The sequence below is a fragment of the Sapajus apella genome, unplaced genomic scaffold (assembly GCF_009761245.1).
Source record: "Sapajus apella isolate SASKATOON/1434 unplaced genomic scaffold, GSC_monkey_1.0 scaffold1050, whole genome shotgun sequence".
In the NCBI taxonomy this organism is placed as follows: domain Eukaryota; kingdom Metazoa; phylum Chordata; class Mammalia; order Primates; family Cebidae; genus Sapajus; species Sapajus apella.
Window position 1 is genome coordinate 2,893 of NW_022437976.1, and position 17,877 is coordinate 20,769.

Here is a 17,877-nt window from a genome sequence, read left to right on the forward strand (position 1 = left end):
ATAACATGCACACCTAGATTGGTTGATTGATTGATTGATTTTGCATTTGGTTGTCTAGCTGTTCTAGCACCATTATTTGGAAAGGCTATCCTTGCTGTTTTAAATTGTCTTTAAACCTTTATGAAAGATCAGTGGACTGTATGTAGGCCTGTTTCTGGGCTCTGTATTCTTTTCCATAGACCTTATTTGTGTGTTTTTCCTCGTTTCACCAACTTCACGCTGTTTTGGTTTCTGCATGTTTCTAGTAAGTCCTGAAGTTGGTAGTACCTTCAGGGCTTTTTTTCTGAACTTCGTCATGACAACCTGATCGAGACTGTTGGAGTCAAACTTGGAAATGTGTGAGATTCCCCCTTAGTTTGGTCTTCAGGGAGTTTTTAATGCTCAAGGCAGGCCACCCTCAGTTGCTAGTAATGTGTGAATATCATTTAAGTGCTCCTCCCAGTGGCTGGCCCCAGTAGCTTCTCTTCCTGGTGAGCTCTGACTCCTTGTGTGTTAGCCTGTCTCTCTCAGTTTTAGGGTGGCAGTTTTCCCTGTGACCTCACTTCTCTGGTCCAGCCTAGAAGAGCTGACTTTCAGTTTGTTCAGCTTTTCTCTAGCTGTGAGGACAAGTGATGACTCCCTAGCTCTTTCCATGTTGGAGTGGAAACCCAAAAGTTCATTTTAGAGTTACTTGTAATAAAAGTCACCCATTGTCAGTGTACAGCTTAATCATTTTAGGTGGATTTATAGAATTTTGCAGCCATCAGCAGAGTTCCATTTCAGTACATTTTTGTTGCTTCCCCATAGTCCCTTGAGCCTCTTTGTGGTCATTTCCTAATCCCTAGTCCCCGTGACTAGATCTGAATAGAATAAATATGTGGATAACGGACTTCATTATATTTACATTTTCATGTGTTTGGGACTTTATATAGTGGAGTGTTGTCTTCCTTTTCTGACAAATAGAGAAGAGATTGCATTCTAGGGATGTTTTTGGGGAAACATAACAGTAGTCTTGTTTATGGTTCTCCTTGAATTGGTTCATCTGTGCTGGTGAGTGGTACTTACTACAAAACCTTGTCTGGTGAGCACAAGGAAAGGAATCTTTAAAAATTGGCCATTAAAACAGAGGTGATACATTTTCACATAGTAATATGTGGTGTTAAATATTAAACCATTTTAATTCTTTTACTTTTCTTTTCTTTTTTTTCTTTTCACAGAGTTTTTGCTTCCTGCCCAGGCTGTAATACAATGGCACGATCTCAGCTCACTGCAACCTCCACCTCCTGGGTTCAAGTGATTCGCCTGCCTCAGCCTCCTGAGTAGCTGGGATTACAGGTGCCCACCACCACACCCAGCTAATTTTTGTATTTTTAGTAAAGACAAGGTTTTACCATATTTGCCAGGTTTTTCTCTAACACTTGACCTCAGGTGATTGCCTGCCTTGGCCTCCTAAAGTGCTAGGATTACAGGCATGAGTCACTGCACCAGGCCTGAAGTGTCTCTTTATTCTTTCAGAAATATGGTTAATAACAGTAAAGCCACACTCCTCATGTACCTGAAATGCCTCACATTATCTTCTTCAGGTGGCAAGTGCTCTGGAACAGCCAGATAAAGGTGAGGGCAAGATTTTATTGTAGTTCTTTAATTGATTGATTGATTTTTGCTCTTAGAGGGTTTAGCATCCGTGTATCTGAAATAGATTTCAAGAGTAGAGACAGGCACCTGTATTATTTTCTCCTGCTGCCTATTATCACATTACCACAAACCAGTGGTTTGAAGCCACAGAAGTCTGGAATGAAGCGGCTGAGTTTTCTGATCAGCGTCATGTGACGCTACAATCTGGGAATGGGCTGGCTATGGGTTTTGTCTAGAGCTCAGGCTATTTTTCTGAGTTCACCACACGTATTGAAAGAGTTTCTGTTCTTGTTGAGGGGGGACTGAGGGCCCTTTTTCTGTGCTGGCTGTCAACCAGGAGACCCTCTGACTTCAGAGGCCACCTGCTTTCCTCCTTACCTGTCTTTCCCATCTTTCAACCAATAACCACTCATGGAGTCCTTCTCAAGCTCTGACTTCTGTTCTCTGACTTCATCTTCTCCAACCAGCCACGGAAAGCTCTGTCACTATGGAGTGATGTGATTCAATCCAGTTCATGCAGGTAACCTCACCATCTTCAAGTCATGTAACTGTCATATACCAATGTAATCACAGGAACGGTGTCTCATCACCTTAACAGGCTTCAGAGACAAGGGTATGGCATGTTTGGGCACCATTTCAGAAATTCCGTCTACCACAGTTGGACACTCACATTCCCCCATCTGCAAAATACATTCACCCTCTCCTCTAAAGTTTCCAAATTTCATATTAAAGCATTAATTCAACATGAAAAATGTCACATAGACCACATCAGGTCCAAAGTTTAAAATGTAATCTAAAACATCCACACCAGGTGTGGATGAGGCTTCTGAGGGTGTCCATTAAGTATAGCTCCTGGAGATAATTTCCTTACCTCCGTCGACCTGTCAAACTGAACAACCTGCTTATCTACTCCTAATGTGGAATGGCGGGACAGACACAGAATGACAATTACAGTGATTCTAGTTCAAAAAGAAGGAACATGGAAGGGAGAAGGATGGCACCGACTCAAAGTCGTTTGGAAATGGAGCTGGGCAAAATCCAGCAGGAGGTTCTTAAGCAGGATCCACAGCCTGGGACTGACCCTCCATCCTGTGGGACTTTGCCTCTGGGATCTTTGCTCTGCATTTCTTGAAACCACTATTATCTATCTTATTTTTTCCTCACTCCTTTGGTTCTTCTCCTTTCTCCTCATGGCAGCATCCTCCCCTTAATCCGTGGTCCGCCATCCCCAGCAGAATTGGTCAGATAATGCCTGTGTCAAGGTCCTGACCATCTCCACGAGGGGCTGTCCTTGTGAGCCCGTGCTCCTCTGGGACCGTCTTCACTGACCTGACCTCTCTCAGTCTTGATTGCTTTCAGCTGACCTGGCTGGGTTAGGAGAAAACCTGACTATGGAGACCCAGAGCCATTCTCTGCCCTCTCTATCTCCCGGAGAGGAAGAAAATCACAGGGATCTTCATGGAGAAATGACCCACGTGAGGGCCTGGACTGTGGAGCAGTCACAGCAGAGGAAACTCCCTGAGGAAGAATGGAGGATCTGAACGCCCAGACTGGGAAAGCAGGGTTGTGTTAAGGACTATTTAATTCTCATGTGCTCCCTGCCCCAATCTACAAGCCAGCGAATGACAACAGACTGAGAATAAGTAGTTGGACTATAGGACCATGATGAAGAATTGTCCAAGGAAACACCCCTTTACTCTGTTTGCAAGGTGAAATTGCTGTATTGGATCCAAAGTTTTCTGAAAGGCAGCAGTGTGTTTCTGGAGAGTGAGTTACCTGCTTTGCACTGGGAGGCTGAGACCAAGGCTTGCATGGTATATCTGCTGCCACCAGGTGGTCAGGGAGCCTGGGAGAGTCTTAGTCTTTCTGGGCTTCAGTTTTCTCATCAGTCAAGTAGAGGCTTATTGTACCCCTCTGATGTCCCTTCCTGCTCAGTTTCCTCTGAGTCCTTGAGGGACTAAGATGGTTTTTTACACTGCCTGGACCTGTAACCTGCACTGACCTCTCTGGATCTGACTCCTGACTGGCCCCTGTGTGTCTCCTGCAGAACCCGAGCTGAGTCCGCACCCTGGAAGCCCAGAACCGAGGGAACAGTTGGAAGAAAGAAAAGTCAGCAGGTTTTGGAAAAGAGAATAACCTGCAAAGGATGTCAATGCTAGAACAGGTGAAAACCAAAGAAGGGAGAATAAGGACAAACTGGGCCAGGAGCCTCAGGGAAATGGGCAATGGGCCTATGATCATTCAACCACTCGAGGAGCAGTGCAAGCTGAGCAGTGGGGACCGAGAAACTTACTCCACAGGAGTCTCCTGACCCTGGCCAGGGAGAGCCAAAGGGAGGATCAGAGCTGGTTTATAGTGAGGGGCAGCATCAACTCCAAGACGGGGAGGATGCGACCATGAGCCCCCCCACCAGACACCGGAGCCTCGACCTGGCGGCTGCCGTAGCTGTGGATGCTCTTCAGGTCAGTGTGGATTAGAGGGAATAACCGTGCTTGGAGAAGGGTTAGAGATGTCCGTTCTTACATTAAACAGCCCTGCCCTAGGTCAGGTGCCAGAGTAAGTGATTCTTGCCAGTATATGAGGCAGTGCTACTTACACTATTCCTCTGCACTTTCAGTTGAGGAAGGTCTCTATGTGATGGGTATTTACTGGGTGTTTAATTTTCTCTACACTGTGGTAAGCATTTGGGGTTCACATAGTAGTTTCCTCAAGGAACTCAAGCCCATGAGAGAAAGAACACAGAGACCTGATTTCCAGAAAATAGAGTAGTTCTCCGAAAGTGGGGTGTCATGGAGCGCAGGGGAGGGTAATATACGTGAAGACATTGCTCCTAAGGACAAGGGGAACCATAAGAGGGATTCTTCAGAGCAGTCCTGTTTTTACCCCAGTGTCCCACAGAAGAAGATCCTGGGGCATGACTGGTGTAGAGCAGGGGTCTACAGGTGTAGGAGGGGCACTTGCTGCATCTTGGGAGAAATTATAGCATCCCTGGTAGGACATTTTGGAGAGGAATGTCAGTGATTGGATTGGATATCTGTAGTCAGTTTTCTTCTATCTTGAGTGAACACTGCTGAGAACTTCCTTAGTGCCAGACCCTAAGCTGGGAATCATGAGTAGATGAGTAGAATACGATCTCAGCTTTCACAGAACTCTCCGTCTAGTGACTAGGGAGTTATGAGAAGTGTAGTGATGGTGGCTTCATTAGAGCAAGTGGCTCATGCTGCATGGAGATGACCTCAGTGGATGGCCTGGTCCCCCTTCTGGTTGTTATCGACAGCTGGATGGCTTGCTTTGGGCCAGTGGCCCTGGACTTCTGCCAGGTGTCAGCATCTTAAGTACAAGCAACACCTCAGTTTCCTGTTGGGTCAAAACAGTTAACACTGCCAATGTGATCAGAGGACACTAGTGACATCAGTAGCTACTGATGAGGTCTTGGCCAGCTAGGGAAATAAAGATGTAAGTTTAACAATGATTCTAAATTTACTCTTAACATAATGAGCAGAGATTTTCTGTCTTCTAAGTTAAATACTTTTTAGACTTCAAGATTCACCCACGTCCAAAATAACATATATATCAGCCATATCACTGCCCTGAGATGATTTCTCCCTGTCCTTACCAGAAGCCTGCACTATCTGGAGCACTGAGTCTGTCTCAGCCTAACTGATCTGCCCTCTGGATTCCAGGGACACCCACAGAGCCAGTGGTTGGAGGCACAGGCATTGATGTCTCCGACAGTTCTGACTCCAGCTTGGTGCACCTCAACGCCCAGTATGAACCACACATAACAGGATGCCACCACAATTTTGATTTGGGGCTCTTGCATCCTAACTTTAATAAAATTGAATGGACATTATTTTTTAGAAGAATTCTAGGTTTACAGATAAATGGAGCTGATAGTACAGGGAATTCCCCTATTCTCTCCTGTCTCCTAGCACACAGTTTCCTCTATCATTAGTATCGTGCATTGCTGTGATACATGTTTACAATTGATTAATCAATATTGATACATTGTTATTAACTGAACTCCATAGTTTGCATTAGGGTGCATTCTTTGAGTTTTACAGTTCTATGGGGCTTGACAATTACCATGTCATGAATCCCCAGTACAGTATCACACAGAAGATTTTCACTGCTGAAAACCTCCTTGTGTTCAACCAATTCATCCCTCCTGCATGGTTGGCAATCACTGATCATTTCACTGTCTCTACCATTTCGACTTTCCTGGAATGTCCTAGTGTTGGAATCATACAGTGTGTAGAGTCTTTAGACTAGTTTCTTCTTAGCATTCTGTATTTAAAGTTCCTCCATGTCTTGTCATGGCCTGATAGCTCATTTCATTTATCACTGAATCATATTATCTTGTACAGATATACCACAGTTTGTTTAGCCATTCACTTACTGAGGGACATTTTGGTTACTTTCAGTTTTTGATAAGTGTGAGTAAAACTGTTGTAAATACTTGGATGCAAGTTTTTGAGTGAACATGTTTTCACATTGCTTTGGTAAGTATCTAAAACTGCTATTTTCAGGATTATATGGCAAGGCTGTGTTTAGCTTTTTATTTTATTTGTTTAAAAAAGAACATGCGAAACTGTTTTCCAAAGTGACTAGTGTTTTGCATTTCCACTAGCAGTGACTGAGAGTGCTCGTTGCTCTGCGTCTTTGATAGCCTGGGGTATTGTCACTTGTTTGGATTTGAGCCTTCCTGTTAGGTGTATATTATAGTGTAGTGGCATCTCATTGGTTTAATATACAATTTCCTAGTGACACATGGTTTTGAGCATCTTTTTCATATGCTTTTTTGCCATCCATATATCTTTTCTGGTGAAGTATCCAGATCTTCTGTCCATTTCTAAATTGGGTTTTTTCCTTTTTTATTATTGAGTTTTAAGAGTCCTTTATATATTTTAGACACTACTCTTTCATCAGATCTGTATTTTGCCATTTTTTCCCTCTATCACTTGCTTATTCATTTTCTTAACAATGTCTTTCACAGAGCAGAAGTTTTAAATTTTTATGAAGTTCAACTTATCAATTTTTTCTTTTTTTTTCCCATTTATTTATTTTACTGCATTTTACGTTTTGGGGTACATTTGAAGAACATGCAAAATTGTTGCATAGGTACACACGTGGCAGTGTGATTTGCCGTCTTTCTCCCCATCACCTACATCTGGCATTTCTCCCCCTGTTATCTCTCCCCAGCTCCCCACCCCACACCTTCCCTCCCCTATTTCCCCCCAACTGACCCCACTGTGTAGTGCTCCCCTCCCTGTGTCCATGTGTTCTCATTGTTCAACACCCGCTTTGGCATTGTATATGAGAAGCCATCACCAATCCCAAAGTCCCGCAGATTTTCCCCTATGTGATCATCTACACGCTGGAATCCCAGAGCTGTGGGAACAGGTGGAAGAAAGAAAGTCAGCAGGTTTAGGGGATGAGAATAATCCACAAAGGACAAGCCATCGGTAAATGAAAACCAAAGAAGGTGAGAATAAGGACAAACCAGGAGAGAAGCCTCCGGGGAAATGGGCAATGCTATGACCATTTAAACCCTCAAGGAGCAGCATGAGCTGAGCAGTGGGGACTGAGAGAAACTGACTCAACAGGAATGTCCTGCTTCTTGCCAAGGAGAGCCACAGGTTAGATCAGAGCAGGTTTGTAGTGAGGGGCAGCTTCAACTCCAAGAAATGGTCAGAGGTTGTAATCAGTTTTATTGAGTCACAGATGAACACTCCCCAGACCCAGGAGCCCCAACGTCGGTGCTGCCGTAGCAGTGGATGCTCTTCAGGTCACTGTGGGTTAGAGGGAATAATCATGCTTGGAGAAGGGTTGGAGACGCCCATTCTTACATTAAACCGCTCTGCCCTAGGTCAGGTGCCAGAGTAAGTGTCCCTTGCTTGATTATGAAGCAGAGATACTAATAATATTCCTCTGCACTTTCAGTTGAGGGAAGTTTCTCATATATATTTATTGAGCATGTAATTTTCTTTATACTGTGCTAAGCACTTGGGATTCAGGTATTTAATGTCTCTCTAAAGAATCTCAAGGCAGTGAGTGGAAGAACACAAACAGATCATTTCAACAAGATACGGTAGTTCTACCCAACTGAGGTGTTGTGGCAGCACGGAGGATGGGAGGGTGTGTCAAATCATTAGGTGCTCCTAATGATGGGGAAGCATAAAAGAACATTTTCAGGATAGGCAAGTCTTCCTTGAAGCTCCCACAGGAGAGGATGCTGGGGCAGGGGTGGTGTAGGGCAAGCGCCTCTGTAGGGAAGGGGATTTGCAGCATTGTGAGAGAAAGCAACCCTTACAAGACAGTGGGGACAGAAATGTAGGTGATAGGGTTAGAGGTTTATAATCCATTTTATTCAATAATGGATGAACACTGCTGAGAGGCCCCTCTCTGCTGTGCCCTTAGCTAAGGACCATGACCACAGAGGTGAGTAAAATAGGATTCCCAGCTTTCACGGAATTCTCAGTCTAGTGCCTGGTGATTCATGAGAAGTGTAGTGATGGTGGGTTCATTGGAACCAGTGGCCCATGCCTCATGCGATGACCTCAGTGGCTGTCCTGGGCCAGTGACCCTGGACTTCAGCCATATTTCAGCATCTTGCAATACAGTACACCAACACCTCAGCTCCATGTTGAGTCAAAGCTGTTAACACAGACAAGGTATTCAGAGGACACTGATGATATCAGTAGCTATAGACTGTTTCCAGCTGGGGAAATAAAGAAGTAAATTTAATAAGTCTTCTAAATGTGTCCTTGCCATAATGATAAATAACTTTATCTTGATAATGAATTATATTCTGGTAAGTTAATTATAACTTACCATAATGAGAAATAACTTTATCCTGAGTAGAGCAGACACACAAGCCCTTGAGGTCACATGCCTCAGGATTATGATGAAGGTATGATGTCCAAATATGTGCACAGTTGGACCTACAGGCCAGCTTTGAAACAGTGGAAGACCTACTTTCAAATTCAAGCTTGCTTTGAGTAGAAATTCACTTTACCTCGCTTTGCATGGCAATGGGGCCAATCTTCCCTAAGCTACCTCTTACAAGAAAAGGAATCATACTGGTAAGAATTCAGGCTTCAGCAAACATGGGTAAGTAAGGAAGTCTTATGAATGTATTCTAGCCACCTAGCAAGAAACCAGGAATTTGGCAAGTTCGTTCACATTCAGGACAGTTGTGTTCACTAGATCAGAGGCCCTGAGACATGAAGAAGAGACCCCCTAACAAGGGAAAGTGTTTCTTTGTGTCCTACGACATCACTGCCAACTTCAGGGAGGTGAGAACACAGCTGTCCGCTTTACAGTATGGGCTGTGTTTGTGCCTGGAATGTGTCTGATGTCCCAAGACCTGTACCTATTTCAGGGAGCCTTGAGAGGAGCCTGAATCACTGATGGAATTGGACAGTGCATGGAGATGGATGAGGAGGATGAGGTTAAGTGCAGGGGCATGGCCAGGTCATACTGGGAGACAGTGAGCAGCACTGATGGGGACAGACAATGATAAAGTCAAAAGTGTGTGCTTCAGTGTCAAAACCTCAAACCAATAACTAGTTTGCTTTCATAAGCAATAAGTATTTTTCGATTTACGTGAGAATTTAATCTCAAAACAGAAATCATAGTAAGTCCAGGGCATAAAACCTAAATTATAGCTCATATTTATTCTTTCTAAATAGAGCTATTAGTAAAATCTTCTTCATAAAACATATTGTGGATATAAAAAGGCAAAAGTCGGCCAGGTATGGTGGCTTGCACCTGTAGTCCCAAGCACTTTGGGAGGCCGAGGTGGGCAGATCACGAGATCAAGATTTTGAGACCATCCTGGCCAACATGATGAAACCCTGTCTCTACTAAAAGCACAAAAATTAGCCGGGTGTGGTGGCACATGCCTGTAGTCCCAGCTACTCGGGAGACTGAGACAGGAGAATTGTTTGAACCCGGGAGACAGAGGTTGCAGTGAACCCAGATTGCACCACTGCATTTCGGCCTGGTGCCAACAAGACTCTGTCTCAAAATAAAAAAGAAAGAAAGAAAGAAAAGCAACAGTCTTAGAATCATTGGCATTCTGTAGAAGAGAAAATTAAATACAGTCAAAGGAAGGCCTAAGTCTCATACTTCTCTTGTATATTCCAAAGGTCCAGGGAAATTCCAGGTCTAATGGAAAATAGAGGTCATTTTCCATGCTGTTAAAGCAAGGTTGGAGACACTTCTGAATTTTGGTCCCAATATACTAGGAGGGCACCCCTCTGTCCTGGATGATAGCACAGGAATGAATACTCTTCCTGTGACTCCTTCTGGTTGTTCATCCAGCATCACAGAAACCAAAAAATGGAAATCTGGCCAAATTCATGATTTGCTAGCCCTCTTGTTCAGGTTTCTTACCTGATTTTTAGGATAACAGTATTACCTTGAGGATTATGATGAAGATATGCTGCCCAAATATGTGCACAGTTTTGAGCAAAATGCCTGGTACAAATTGATCAATATATAATTACTGAATAACTGTATGAATATTTACTGAATGACATGGATCCTAGTGATTCCTTTTATTGGCAGTGCTCAAAACTCATCCCTGAGTGACCTCAAGTAAGCCACATAACTTGGTGAACCTGCAGTTTCATCATTTTTATAATGAAGAAACTTCACAGATTTTCCTTTTGCCACAGAATGTCAGGCCTCCCAGACCCCAGAACATGTGTATACATAAAGCCTTTGATGTATGTCAAAGCAGTATGCTTACGGTGTTGCCGGAGGATGATGGGGGCTGTAGAGAGGTACGCTTTCCAATGGGATTGATCCAGTCCTCCTTGCTTCACTTCCACGTGAATGCTGGGCAACCCTGGGTCACACCCATTGCACCCTCAACTCAGACAAGCCCAGAAAGCAGCCAAACATAGGAGACCTGGGCTACAGAACAGTCTCCCAAGTCCCAGGCTCACAAAACCTGGGTGGCGATGAAAGCTGAGAAAGTGAGGAGGTGGTTCAGGGGATCGCTCTTCCCTACTCGTTCCTGTCATCTCAAATTCACCTCCTACTGCACAGCAACACGGAGGACCACCAACCACCCCTGACCATCACCTTGATCTTGCTGTGTTTGGTTAGTGGGATGCAACCACACCTCAACGGCATTAGGCCAACTCAGAAAAACATCTCTCAAACAGTATTCCATAAGGACCACTCATGGCCCTGTTATTTTCAATATATGGACAAACGAAATGAAAACAACAAAATCATATCAGGTTTACCAGACTTCCCAAGATAGATGGCCACATATGCCTTCAGGAGATCCCTATAGAAATGATTTTGATGACTTGACACCTTGAAAAGAGCTCTTCTGGGAGTAAATTGACATCCTTAAGCGACAAGAATGAGATTTAGTGTTCAGTCACATTAAAAAACAAATCATCCCATATAGAGGAAGCTTTGGATATAGGGATATCAAACTGGTCTTAAGTGTAATGAGAAGTCTCTTCTGCCACAAATATCAGTGTAGTGATATCTGCCAGGAAGAAAATATAAATCAGCATAACCATGGGATGCAGCAAGAAGAATATTGAGCCAGGAAAGAAAACATTTTTAAGAAATGAATTACTCATTCACTTTCTAGTGGATACAGAAAAAACTGCAGAAGAGTCAGAGGATAACATGGCAGTGTAATAGGTTGATATGTAAAACTTGTGGAAAAGCCTTCAATTCTGTTTTAACACATGAGAAGGAGGGGTGACTGACTTCATGACTAGCATTAAGAAAATATCACATGTTGGGAAACTGTTTCTGCCTTGATTTTATACACACAAGAGATGAAAAATGAGGCACGTGCTTAGATATATTGGGAATGAGATGGGACTGTGGCATTGTCACAAGGGTACACAAATACTGAGAGTGACTGATAGAGGAATGGTCCCCATCGGTTGTAACCTCAGGTAAGACCAGGAGGCCTGGGTTTGGCAAACCCTGGGCAATTGGAATGAAGGGCTCCTAAGATTCCATGACACGCCCAGCTTCTGATTCTGTTATTGCAACAGCAGGCCGTTACCTGGGACTCTGGCCAGTATCTCCCACACTCTTGTCAGAGTCTGAGCTACAGGCAGCGGCTTCAGCTCCCAGCTGAAGCATTACGAACCTTGTTTTTGCGGTTAAGGACCCTAAAGTGCTGTGCGGATCAAGTTTTTCTCAACAGTAAGTTAAGAATTTGAGTTATTGACATCCCCCAGTCCTGATTAAACCTATTTGATTTCCAGTTTTTTTTTTGTTGTTGTTGTTTTTGAGACAGAGTTTCACTCATGTTACCCAGGCTGGAGTGCAATGGCGCGATCTCAGCTCACCGCCACCTCCGCCTCCTGGGTTCAGGCGATTCTCCTGCCTCAGCCTCCTGAGTAGCTTGGATTACAGGCATGGGCCACCATGCCCAGCCAACTTTTTGTATTTTAGTAGAGACGGGGTTTCTCCGTGTTGACCAGGATGGTCTCGATCTCTTGACCTCGTGATCCACCCGCCTCGACCTCCCAAAGTGCTGGGATTACAGGCTTGAGCCACCGCGCCCGGCGATTTCCAGTTTTTAACCCGTCGTGTGTTTGGATTTCTTCTCCCCAGTCCCTGGCTCTACCTGTGGTGTCCCAAATGTCAGCATGGCGACATCTGGCGGGACTTGTTCCACGAAAACCACAGAGGTGAACTTTCCACATACCATCGACAATTCCTACTCCCAGCAGGAAGAGACCAAACCGAATTTCTCAGCCAGCAAGATTAGACTTCTTCTGAGCCAGGTGGCCTACTTCCAGAACTACCAGCTCATGACATCCAGTAAGTTCTATAGGTTCACCACCATGAAACTGATGAGCCATGTCCTTTCTTCTCTCAAGAATCTAATCATTCTCTTCATCAAAATTAATTTTATTTTTCCCATACTTGTAGAAAATTGAAATGGGTACTTTAACATTTAATTAAAGATCGAAGACAGGGGACGAAGTATTTAGCAACTTTTTCATGTCTGCAGTAAGGCGGGTGTGAGACTGGGGTTACAATCCCAGCTGTTGATTTCTGACACAGGCACAGAACCACCTGTTTTTCTCAGCAAGAGGCTAAATCCATGTTTACAGTAATCCTCTCTGTATCGTATAAGATCCTGCAGAGAAAGTAGCATCCAGTCTGTTGGTCTAAATGTCTGAGACTACTGAACTTCCATTCGGTTCCGGTTTCTGCTGAGGCCCAGTAGGCAAAGCTGTGTTCTGGGGACACTGGGGGAAACACAGTGATAGCACACAGTACCCGCTGTGGGGAGCTCGAAGGGGACCCTGCTCCTAATAGAACCTGTGGAATGTGTATGAGGCACCATCAAGAGCAGGGAGTACCCTGGTACTGGTGCCTCAGCCTCCCAATTAGCTGGGATCCCTGGTGAGCACCATTGCAAATGGCTAATTTTTGTATATTTAGTACAGGCAGAGCTCCACCATGTTAGCCGGGCTGGTCTTGAACTCCTGAGGTCAAGTGATCTGCCTGCTTGGGCCTCCTAAAGTGCTGGGATTCCAGGCGTGAGCCACCACGCCTGCTCCACAGATTCTTTTCTCAGTAAAAGTTGTTAGAATTCATCCGTCGGTCTAGTCTCCTATAGAAATTTCTCTAACCATTCATTGACAGTGATATATGATGAGATAAATCAGTATTGCAGCAATGCTTCTGGAAAGCATTTAGGGCAATTTATGAAGATATTGGGGGAAAAGTTTTAATTATTTGCACTGACTTAGGTCAGAGGATATGTGATTAAGATCTACTAGATGAGGGAGATTTTGTCCCATGGATCTGAAAAGCAGGCTCATTTACTTCTAGGGTGACTTAGTCTAGGGCTCGTTAGAACATTCCTGTCAGAATATCACATAGTTACACTGAGAATATTTTACGTCCTTGTGCTATAACTGAACACTGATTTGGTCTTGTGTGAAGTGCGATTTGCTTAATGTGACCTGCTCTTCTGAATTTGTTTACAGAAGAACGAAAAGATCACGATGAAGAACGAAAAGATCACGATGAAGAACAGAAATACATAGACAGTAAAAATAAACATCTTATGAGTCTTGTGGCCTACTACCTGGGCTGCCGGCTGAAGATGAAAGGTAAGTTCTATAGGTTCACCACTACAGAAGTGCTGAACGATATCCTGTCTTGTCTCTGAGAAACGATACACTCTCTTCTTCAAAGTTAATTTAATCCTTCCCATGCTTCTAGGAAAATAGCAATGGGTAATTTAACATTTTGTTAAAGATGGAAGACAGAGGCCAAGGTATTTAGCAACTTTTCCACGTCTGCAGTAAGGTGGGTGTGGGACTAGTGTTAATATCCCAGCTATTGATTCCTGACACAGGCACAGAACCATCTGTTTTACTCATCAAGAGGCTAAATCATGTTGACAGGAATCCTCTCTAATATATAGGATCCTTCAGAACTTATAAGCAAGATAAAGGTAGAAGTGTTTATTTCCAGGTTTCAGGGTGACTGAGTAGTTAAGATAAGTTGCTTTAAGGAGATTGAGAGTGGAGATGAGAAGAGGAAAAGCGGGGAAATGACACCTTCAAATCAATAGGCAACGCTGTCAGTGACATCCCTCAGTCCCGATTAAACCAATTTGACGTCACCAGTTTCTAACCCATCATGTGTTTGGGTTTCTTCTCCCCAGTCCCGGGCTTTCTGTGTTCTGCCCCAAACGTCAACATGGTGGCATCCGGCAAGCCGCCTTCCAGAAAAATCACAGAGGTGAACATTCCAGAAGGCAATGAGAAATCTTGCTCGCAACAGGAAGAAAACCAACTGAATGTCAGAGCCAACAAAAATAGACTTATTATGATCCAGGTGGCCTACTTCCTGAACTACGGGCTGAAGATATACGGTAAGTTCTATAGGTTGAGCACCAAGAAAGTGATAAATGATGTCCTGTCTTGTCTTGAGTAACTAACCATTCTCTTCATCAAAATTAATTTTTTCTGCCCATACTTGCAGAAAATATCAATGGGTATTTTAACATTTTGGTAAAGATGGAAGACAGAGGCCAAACTATTTAGCAACTTTTCCACATCTGCAGTAAGGTGGGTGTGGGACTGGGGTTACAATCCCAGCTATTGATTTCTGACACAGGTACAGAACCATCTGTTTTTCTCATCAAGAGGCTAAATCCATGTTTGCAGGAATACTCTCTGTACTATATAAGATCCTACAGACAAGTAGCATCTAGTCTGTCGGTCTAAATGTCTGAGGCTACTGAACTTCCATTCATTTCCGGTTTCTACTGAGGCCCAGTAGGCAAAGCTGTGTTCTAGGGACACTGGGGGAAACACGATGATAGCACACAGTACCACCTGTGTGGAGCTTGATGGGGACCCTCCTCCTAATAGAACATGTAGTATGTGTATGTGGCATCATCAAGAGCAGGGAGTACGCTGGGACTGATGCCTCAGCCTTCCATTTAGCTGGGATGCCCGGTAGGCACCACCGTGCCTCGTGAATTTTTGTATTTTATGTAGAGGCAAGATTTCACCACGTTGGCCAGGCTGGTCTTGACCTCCTGAGGTCAAGGTGTCTGCCTGCTTGGGCCTCCTAAGTTGCTTGGATTCCAGGAATGAAGCACCGTGCTGGCTAAACAGATTCCTTTTTAAGTAAATGTGGTTAGAATTCATCCATTGGTCCAGTCTCCTATATAAATTTCTCTAACCATTCATTCACCATGATATACGATGAGATAGGTCAGTATTGCAGCAAGGCTTCTGGAAAGTAGTTATGGCAAGGTTTGAAGATTTTGGGGAAATGTTTTAATTGTTTGCACTGGCTTAGCTCAGAGGATAGGTGATTAAGATCTACAAGTTGAAGGAGAGTTTGTCCCATGGATCGGAAAAGCAGGCTAATCTACTTCTAGGGCGACTTAGTCTAGGGCCCGTTAGAACATTCTCATCATAATGTCACATTCTTCCATGGAGAATATTTCACGCCCTTGTGCAATGACAGTACACTGATTTGGTCCTATGTGAAGTGAGATATGCTCAAAATTACCTGCTATTCTGAATTTGGTTACAGATGATGAAAAGGATGACGATGAAGAGCAGAAATATGGAGACAGCCAAAATAAGCTTATTATGAGTCAAGCGGCATACGATTTGCACTACCGGCTGACGACGGAAGGTAAGTTCTATAGGCTCACCGTCACAGAAGTGCTGAAGAGTGTTCTGTGTTTTGTCTGAGAAACTGAACACTCTCTTCATCAGAATTTATTTCATTTTCCCCATAGTTCTAGGCAAATATAAATTTGTATTTTCACATTTTGTTAAAAATGGATGAGGGAGGCCAAAGTATGTACCACTTTTCCACGTCTGCAGTAAGGTGGGTGTGGGACTCAGGGTAAAATCTCAGCTATTGATATCTGACACAGGCACAGAACCACCTGTTTTTCTCAGCAAGAGACTCAATCATGTTGACAGGAATCCTCTCTGTACCCCAGAAGATCCTGCAGACAAGTAGCATCTGGCCTGTTGGTCTAAATGTCTGAGGCTCGTGAGCTGCCATTCAGTTCAGGTTTCTGCTGAGGTTCGGTAGGGAAAGCTCTGTTCTGGGGGCCTGGGGGAAATGCCGTGATAGTACACGGTACCCGCTGTGGGGAGCTTCAAGAGGACTCTGCTCCTTACATCGTCTGATGGGAGGTGGTCTTTGGAACAAGAGGCAGCACGTGTCCAGTTGTAAAGGACACAAAGGAAGCTGTGACAGGAGGGCGGTTGTTGGAGTGGAAAGAGCTCTGGATTAAGAATGAAGGTTCCCAGGCTGTATCTTCGGCAGTGTTTTCAGTAAGTGTCAGTGAGCAATTGATTTCTCCTTCCTGACTTTCTGTCCCTGCATCTGCAAAGTCAGGCAAATTTCTCTCTCTCCATCTGCAAAGGCAGACGTCTTGCGCTGTCCGAAGCATTCAAACGTGCGAACACTTAGGACCGCTTATGAAAACGAGATAAAGCCCCTCGCTGTGTGGTGTTGGAGACAGCACTTGATGTGTGGGCATTTGGTGTTAGGAAGCGGTTCAGACTGGAGCGCTCCCTGTGGAGAGAATGTCCCTGAATCACGTAGCAGAAGCCACTTGGAGGGCCTGTGAAGTCACCTGATGTGCAGAGAATTGTGGGACAAGTTTGTTTGTCCTCTCCTGAGAGGAAGAAGTAGGTTTTCAATGTGAACTGTGACAGGAAGGCAAGCCTAGCCTGTCCCTGGGCATGAGATCTGTGTCAGGATGGGGGAGACAGCTGCCAAAAAGTCCAGAGAGAGGCTGCGCAAGCCTCCAGTGATGTGGGGGCAGAAGGCCTTTTCAACATTGGGCCTCATCTTGACGGTGAGCCTCCGGATCAGAAATGCATTGCCTGGTGGATCAGGAAACCATGCCAGGGCATTTCGTTTAGGAGAAATCGTGAGAGCTCTGAGTAGAACAGGGACCCCCACACAGACGTTCATGTCCCTGTGCACACGGGGCTGACGGTGCTTGCAGAGTGTGAAACGGGAAATGTCTGAACGAACACATCTGTACTTGCAGAAAATGACGAAGACGAGGATGAAGATGTTCACGTCGCAGAGGCTGAGAAAATAGAGGAGCCACGTGCCCCCAGGTAACGCTGAATAATCAGGAGCAAGTAGTGGGTGGTAAAGTATGGAAAAGATCTAGAATCTCACCCTCTCTGGTGTCTGCCATGGGCCAAAAGCCTCCATTCCCTTGGCCACAATACGTTCTGTTCAACCCAACTTAGACACGGGGTGTGGCAGCTGTTGTGGTTCTTTGTATGTGCTGGGTGCCGTGTCTGAATTATGCAGGGATAACCGAGTCTCTGTTCTTCTCAGCTCCTTTCTGCCCAGTGTGATGAATACCAGCTGCTCTCTTTCTCTCCGGCTCCCATGGCAGCCATGCTCTGTGGCAGAGAGGAGGATTGCCTGTTTCCTCTCAAAGGGAACCTCCCATTTGCCTTCTGAGACCCCTCTCTGATTCCTCCTGTGAAAACCAGCCAGGACTTGCTGGGGTCCAATCCCCCTTTGTTTAATCTTTTGTCATCTCTATACCCTCAGGATCGTCGGGGAGGTGGCGAGGGCTGATGTCAAGAGAGTCCCTGAAGACTCACCGGAGGAATGTCTCATCACTCGTTCAAATAGCTATGGCCCTACTGACTCCAGCCAGCCTCACGGAGACACCAGAGAAATCCCATTCAAGGCAGACAACGTCGACTCTGCACTGGCTGTCGA

General features: G+C 44.7%; 1 protein-coding gene across 1 annotated transcript; it reads left to right on the plus strand.

Annotated features, from left to right (window-relative positions):
• The first annotated feature begins 12,195 nt into the window (after nucleotides 1-12,195).
• On the plus strand, nucleotides 12,196-17,362 carry LOC116546555. Its single transcript, XM_032272781.1, has 5 exons — nucleotides 12,196-12,435; nucleotides 13,638-13,742; nucleotides 14,303-14,512; nucleotides 15,691-15,795; nucleotides 17,180-17,362. Exons 1-5 carry the CDS (start codon nucleotides 12,261-12,263, stop codon nucleotides 17,254-17,256), a joined length of 672 nt encoding a protein of 223 aa, XP_032128672.1. The 5' UTR covers nucleotides 12,196-12,260; the 3' UTR covers nucleotides 17,257-17,362.
• The last annotated feature ends 515 nt before the right edge of the window (nucleotides 17,363-17,877 follow it).